The sequence below is a fragment of the Gossypium raimondii genome, chromosome 7 (assembly GCF_025698545.1).
Source record: "Gossypium raimondii isolate GPD5lz chromosome 7, ASM2569854v1, whole genome shotgun sequence".
NCBI classification, from domain to species: Eukaryota; Viridiplantae; Streptophyta; class Magnoliopsida; order Malvales; family Malvaceae; genus Gossypium; species Gossypium raimondii.
In genome coordinates this window covers 34724346-34732258 of record NC_068571.1, presented here as the reverse complement: position 1 = coordinate 34732258, position 7913 = coordinate 34724346, and the positions used below count along the sequence as shown (strand labels likewise).

Below are 7913 nucleotides of genomic sequence, written 5' to 3'. Positions count from 1 at the left end.
AAACTGAAAGACCAAAAACAACAATGCTTAATCTGGGTTAAAATTTTTTAGGCTATGAATGAATTAAGAACAAACTTAGGGCTTCAAAATTTTAATTCAAAATGAGCATTTAGTCTCTCAAAAAGCCATATAGAAGGAAGGAACTTGAAGCATAATTTCTAGTTTATTTTTCATGGTCATAGTAGTTAGTGTCAGTAGGGTGGTTGGTGGTATTATATTAGTAGGTGAGCTCGTCGGAAAGGGAGAGATCAAGGTCAAGGTCATGATCATGGTTTGTGGTTGTTGTTGGATTTTCTTTTCTTAAAGAAGATTTAAGTGTTGATGATACCATCATTGAAGTTTTCATGTTGTAAAAAGAAATAGTATTTTGGACTAATTATTGGGAAGTCCTTAGCTTTAGTCAAAAGTAAAAAAAAAAATATCACGTCAACAATCCATTAGTGAATTAATGAAAATTTTAACAATAGTGACCGATTAGAACAATTATCTTAATTAGAGTTACTAAATTGACTAAAAATTTATGATGACTAAAATAAGAACAATACTATTTTAAGATTACTTGCGTGTAATTTACCCAATATAAAATAATATTACATAAGCAATGAAAGATTGATGACTAATGTACTCCAAATAAGAGTAAGAGCCAAATTTAAAGAATGTATAAAGATTAGTAGCTAAATTTGTGATTATGTCTTATAAATAAGACTCCAAAATAAGCATTTAATGATACACTTTTTTTTTTGACAAGAGTAAATTACTGTCGCATACATCACTAATAGGAAATTCTTCTGATTCTAACCCGCAACCTGAATAAGTGAGCCAAATGTTTAGTTGAATGACAATTTTATTATTATAATAAAAGGACTATTTTGTGCATTTATCTGAAATACAAGGATGAATATATTATTCTTTCGGTAGAGAAATTAATATTCACTAAAATTATTACAAATGGAATATAAATTTTAAATAAAATTTGAATATACAAATATTTGTAATTTATAATTCATACAAGTCAAAGACAGTTTTACAAATTAGCATCTGAATTTTCTTTTAAAAAAACTGGTTTGAGAAAATCTAAAACTAATTGCTTTAACATAGTTGGATCAAAAAGCTCATAAAGCGTACGTAGGTTAGTGAAAGGAAAGGCGAAAAATAAATTTTTGATAAATTCAGCTCAACGTGCATTACCTCTCCAGATTAACATGCTACTTTACATATATGGAAAAAGAGCAAGTCTGACTTTTAAGTGTGATAGGAGAACTATTAATGGCTGCACATATCAATCTGACTCTGTCTATCAATGCCAAGTGAACCTACTTCCACTACTTTTCGCCTCAGTTGCAATATACTCTGCTCATTCTCCATCCTCCTCCTTTCCTTCTCCAACCTTAACCTTTCCAGTTCTCTGTCTTTCTTGCTGCAGTACTGCACCCACTTAAACCGTTGTTTTTCCAGCTCAAAAGCTTCTGTCTGCAACTTCACTCTTTCCTCCTGAAGTTGCACCATCTGTCTCTTTATCCGATCCTTTCCCACCATTGATGACCTTGTTCCCTCTTGAAACTTGAAACCATCCTGCCCACCACACTCTGCACTTGCTTTCTTCCTCTCCTTCACCTCACCCATCCTTTCCTCCTCACAAACAGCATAATCGTCGTCATCGTCGTCGACATCATTATCATCATCATCCTCACTGTCAGCTTCTTCCTCATCGGACCCGTTATTGTCTAAGCATCTCTCAGAAGGTATACATCCCTGCAGATCAAGATCCTGACAATTGGGTATACTCTGTCCATTATGGTAAGCACACATTTCCTGGTAAAATAAATGTTTAGAGTTCAATATTTTCTTTACATCATCCTTCGCCTTTTGGGAGAGGTGAGGCATAGAGTCCATTAGAGAATGGTTCTCCACCACTCTACAACTAGTTCCTCTCCCAAGAATATCATTCAATTTCTTATATCTCTTGTTCAAGTCATTGAATTTATCCTCACACTGTTGAGGTGAAACATGACAACCTTTACTAATCATAATCTTGGATACCGTTTTCCACTTTTCCTTCTTTTGCAGAATCCTGGATTTTCGCTTAAGCCCCTCCACACCTTCTTCATCTCCCACACAAGAAACCACAGCTATTAGAAGCCTAACCACATTGTCCTTCCATTTCATTCTCTTCCATGGCCATCCATTCTTGCCTTTGCACTTCTCACGATTTCCATCTTCGTTGTAACTTGGTTCATCTTCGTCACTCATGCTTCCATCAGTTATAGCTATCACCGGACTAATTCCCTTCCCTTTACCAAAATTCATCGGAAAACCTTTCTGGCTTGAGCCTTTTGCTTCCGTTAATCCAGTGGAGCGGTGCTCGTTTCCGAGGTCAGTCATCATGACCATATGATTCTGTGGCCGCTGCTCTCTCTGAATGGGTGACTCAAGATCAAACAACCCTCCATTCGGACCTGATAAAAATCCGCATTCCAAACCCGAATCATCCATCTACGCCGAAATCCAAACACCCAATTTATCGTTTCCTTGCAGGAAAAACAAGCTTAAAGTTCCATTGTTTATCTATTGCTGGAATATTCAATAAAACAGAAACCCAACCTCACAGACCTGATTCAATTCGTTGCGGTCAATCAAACCAAGTTTCTCTCTTAGATCAACCAGGAAAAAAACCCTAAAAAGCTATAAGTTTTAACACCTACCTTATTCTTACAAACCAAACGGAAAAAGTACCAAGAAACTGGGGTGGACTGAAAATTTATGACCTATTATCATATAAATATCCCAAGAATCCTCCGAAGCTCTAGAATCCCATATCTAATCACGTCCGAAATTCAGCGAAGGCCAATAAAATCAATTAAAATCCTCAACAAGATCAAAAAAGGGAAATTTTCAACTTTTATTGTACTGTTTGACAATCTAAAGAAGAATAACGGGAAAGCTACAAAAACTTGAACAAATGATTTTGATCATCGTATTGAAGAAAAATAAGAAAAATTCATGAAAGGATTACCTTCTGCTAATGATCATCAATCGAGAAATTCATCAGAAAAGGCAAAGAGACCTTTTTTTTTTTTCTCTCTTTTGGGCGGGGGGTCTGGAAGAGATTGAAAGCTAATTTTGCGCTGAAGTTGGGAAGAGTAAGAGATGAATAGAATGTGGCAAACAGGTAAAAAATGTTTACTTGAAATAACGTGTTTTTTGGCTATTGATGAGATTGAGCGGGCTTTTGTATTGCTTATTTACAAACAGCAGGTGGGTGCTGGTAGGTAAATAAGTGGAGCTACTCTTCTGATTATACTGACGCCAACTGCACCATCTTTTTTATAATCCCATCACTCGATTCCATTTTAATTCTTGTGCAAACTACAAAAGTAAAATGTTACATTTTTATCATTAATAATATCCAATTATAACATTTTCATCCATAATATTTAATTTAGCCTCTACACTATAATTAAAATATTTAATTTGGTCATTTTATACTATTTTTAATGATAATGTTTTTAAAATTATCAAAAAATCTTTAAAAATTCAGAAAGTTATTTGTTTATTTTGAAACTACAAAAATATTTTTTTAAATGATAATAATGTAAAAATTAAAAAATCATAAAATCCTTTAAAAATAACAGGTTAGATTTCAAAATTATAAAAATATCATAAAGTTCTTTAAATTTCATTTTGAGATTTCGTTATTTTATTTTAATTTGAAATTATAAAAATTATTTTTAAAACTATAATTATGTTTTTTTATTTTAATTTCATTAAATTCTAAAAACAACCTTTCAAACCCTTTCTAAAAAAACCTTTCTCCTATCAAGCCCATCGCTGCCACTTGAACCACCATGTCGGCATCCTCTCCGGTCGAAAACAGGACCACCATTCAAAAGTCGTCCTCTATCGCTCCAACCACAGCGGACGCATGAAATGAAAATATACTTTTTTACAGTGACGGAGACCAGAAAAAAAAAAAAAAAAAACCAAACAACCACCTTGAGCCTCCAAAATGGCAAGCCATCACTGTTGCTTGAGGCCTTTCAGGTAATTATTAATTTTTTAAAATTCTGATATTGTCAAATTTTAAAAGCTAAAAGTTTGGGTTAGGAAGTTTTGAGGATCAAATTGATAAAATTTGCAAATGTAAATGGTTAAGTTTATTGAATTATTTAGAATTAGGATCAAATTGATAAAATATGTAAATATTAAAAACTAAATGAGTTATTGTACCAGTTAGAAAAAAGGCTTTCTGTTATCAATTTAACGGTGAGGGACCAAAACAAGAATGAATACAAATGTTAGTGCCTAAATTGAAATTTTTTAAAGTTGGCCGACCAATACAGAAGCACAAACATTGTTGGGTGACCATTTATATAGTTTACCCTAATTAATTTTTTGAATTTTTAAAGATTTTTAAAGATTGTTAAAGATTTTTTTTATATTTTGATAATTTGTTTTTCAACATTATAGTTAAAAAAAGTTGTAAAAGGACTAAACTGAATAATTTAGCTATAGTTCAGGGGTCAAATTAGATATTAATTGTTGAGTTAATGAGCCACGCTGCTCTTCCATTAAGGCTGTGATGGTTGTTAAAGAATGAGAAACAAAAATGTTATAATTCAATAATGTTAGTGATCAAAATATAATTTTTCATAGTTTAGTGGCAAAAAAGAAATCTAAACAAAGTTTAGTGACATTTTTGTAGTTTACCCTAGACCAGTCCATGGAATGGATCGGGTTCGACCTGGGTCTTTACAAAATTTTAGGCTTGTTTGATAGGGCCCAAGTCGAAAAATGGGCTTAAAATTTTGCCTAAGCCCGGCCTAAACAAAAATGTTAAAATCTAAGCTCTGCCCGCCTGTATTAAATTTTTTATATTATCTTTTTCATATAAATTTTTTTTAAAAAAAATATAATATATCAAAAACACTTAAAGTATTAAAATAAATATTTTCCAATAAATTGAAAATAAATTTTAAAAAAAATCTTTATACTTAAATAACACTGACATAGGTGCAACTTAACAAACAAATGCCTCTAAAATAGTAATAAAATTAAAAATAAAATAAGAGTTATACAATATCTGAATAATAACAACAAAATAGTAGCAACATAATATTAAAATGACAGCAAAACAACTAGAAAACAATATGAAAATAGCAAGAAAACAATAGACTTTTTTCTTTTTGTAAATTCAGGTCGGGTCGGGTCGAGCCCGGGCCAAAAAGTCTTACTTGAGGTCCGACCCTTATTTAAATGAACCTTATTTTTCCCAAGCCCATTTTTCGGGCTTATACTTTTGCCTAATCCCTCCCACTTTTTGGATGATCCAACCATGGACAGGTCTAGTTTACCCTTAATTCACTTTAGTTTTGTGTTGGGTAATTAATTTTTTAGACAAATTATAAGGGTAAAAATTTGAAAGTCAAAATCTGTTTTAAGTTTCCTTGTATATTTTAAATTTAATCACAATATTTTTATTTTTAGGAATTAGCCCCTTTAATTTTTGAACTTAAAAATTGAAGTCCAATTGTTAGCACCATTAGGATTTTTTAAATAAATTCACTGGTGTGACATATCAAAATAAAAATGTTACTCAATTGGTAGCTTGAATCAAAAAGAAGAAGACATTATAATAGATTTGAATTTAACAGAGAATTTTAACAGATGACGGACAATTCTTAAAAAATTACGTCTATATTTTAATCAAAATAAAGTATTTAGACTAATTAATGATATTAAATAAGTTGAATTACAAAATTATGTAAAAAAGTTATGGAGTCTCCGGGGTAATACTATAATTGTTTGCTCAAAAGTATGCAATTAATGATATTAAATAAGTTGAATTCACTGGTGTGACATATCAAAATAAAAATGTTACTCAATTGGTAGCTTGAATCAAAAAGAAGAAGACATTACAATAGATTTGAATTTAACAGAGAATTTTAACAGATGCGGACAATTCTTAAAAAAATTACGTCTATATTTTAATCAAAATAAAGTACTTAGACTAATTAATGATATTAAATAAGTTGAATTACAAAATTATGTAAAAAAAAGTTATGGAGTCTCCTGGGGGTAATACTATAATTGTTTGCTCAAGAAGTATGCAATTGGGTAATACTAAAATTATTTGTTCAAGAAGTATGCAATTGATAAGCTAGGAGAGCCCTTTTCTCAGATGGTACAAGAATTGATGGTGCACATAAACCAACTACAGGTATGGCCGCTTGTGGAGGAGTTATACAAGATTGGAATGGGAAATGAATTGTCGGATTTTTTAGATTCATTGGTTCTTGTTTGGTATCGGAAGAACTTTGAGGTGTTGTTGAAGGCCTTCGACTTGCCTGGTGGAATGGACAAAGAAGAGTTATTCTTGAATTGGAAAATATTGACATTGTTAATATGTTGACCAGCAGTTCTAAGGTTGGGGAGCATAACTTGGGTCAAGAAGTTTGTACGTACATGAAGAAAGTATGGGAGGTAATTATACAACACGTTTACAGGGAAGGCAATAAGCTTGCTAATGGCTTAGCTTTGATGGCTTGGAGTCAATCATTGCAATGTTTTGTTTTTTACTTTCCACCTAATGCGGTTTTTGATTTACTATATGCTGATGCTCATGGTTCTGTAACACTAAGAATAGTGTTTGCTTAATATTTGTTTTATTTTCTCTTTGATAAAAAAAATTCAAATTTGAGCATGATATAAGTACTAAAATTGAAAATTAGTTGTAGTAATATAATCTAGAAAAAGTAAAAGGACGTTTAGTTGGACAAGTATAATTCAACATCATAATCATGATAAAACATTTAGACTAATAGATTAAATTTCAAATTTGAGCAGAATATAGGAACCAAAGCTAAAATTTGACCATTATTATATAATTTAAAAAAAGAAGTAAAAAGGTTTTGTATTTAAAAATGTGTATGCCAATATTTTAATTAGAGTAAAATATTTATACTAACTATAACATTATAAAAGTTGAGATACCAAATTATGTAAAAAAAATTAAAGATATAATTGCAAAAAAAAAAACCCTCAACGTTTGAGGGTTTTTGATTTTGTGCCATTGACTTTTTTTTATTGATACTCTCAACGTTATGATTTTTTCAGAAATCAACCCGATTTTAACGGTAAACGTGAGTTGACCGTCAGTCAAACACCGGTCAATGAAGTAAGCCTATGTGTAGATGAGGTCATCATTTTTTTTTTCATTTTGTTTCCATGTCTTTATTCTTCTCCCTTCCTCTCTTTCTTTCCCTATAGCTACTGTTACGGTAAAAAAAGTTGCAATTCCCTTTCAGTTTCAACTCCACCATTTAACACTTCACTTTTTGAAAAGCTTCACTTACAAAGAAGAAAACCCCCCAAAACCATAACACATGCCACTCCAAAAGTGCTATTTTCTACCACCAATTTCATATTTCTTCATTGTCGTTTTTTCCTTGCTCTTTGTTACGGCTTTTGGTTATGGATCACCAGGCTTGATCTCGGCGGCTTTTGGAGAAAATGAGTTCTTTTGTGCCATTGATGCTGGTGGGGAACAACAGATCATTTGTTGGGATAAAACCAACAAGATATCTTTGGTTTCCACTTTCGATTTTGTTCCTTCCATGGCTTCTCTATCTGGTGGTGAAGGATTTCTCTGCGGCATTATTGCGAACAATTCGCAAGCATTTTGTTGGGATTTATTAGATTTTGGTATAAATCTTGTTCCTAAAACTTTTAAATATAATTCTTACTCCCAAATTGATGTTGGGAAATTTCATGTTTGTGCTATCAAAGGGTCTTATTTTTTAAGTTCTAATGATTTCGGTAATGTGGATTGCTGGGAACTTGATTGAACACTTGGTAAAATTAATTTTACTACGAGTTCTTTTAGTGATCATTATGTTAACAATGTTATTGTTAAG

At 31.7% G+C, this 7913-nt stretch overlaps 1 protein-coding gene across 1 annotated transcript; it reads right to left on the bottom strand.

Moving 5' to 3' along the window:
• Positions 1-1130: 1130 nt before the first annotated feature.
• Positions 1131-3262, bottom strand: LOC105794408 (uncharacterized). The gene is made up of 2 exons (XM_012623571.2): positions 3014-3262; positions 1131-2817 (listed from the first exon to the last, which is right to left on the bottom strand). Exon 2 carries the CDS (start codon positions 2491-2493, stop codon positions 1264-1266), a length of 1230 nt encoding a protein of 409 aa, XP_012479025.1. The 5' UTR covers positions 2494-2817; positions 3014-3262; the 3' UTR covers positions 1131-1263.
• Between the last annotated feature and the right edge of the window lie 4651 nt (positions 3263-7913).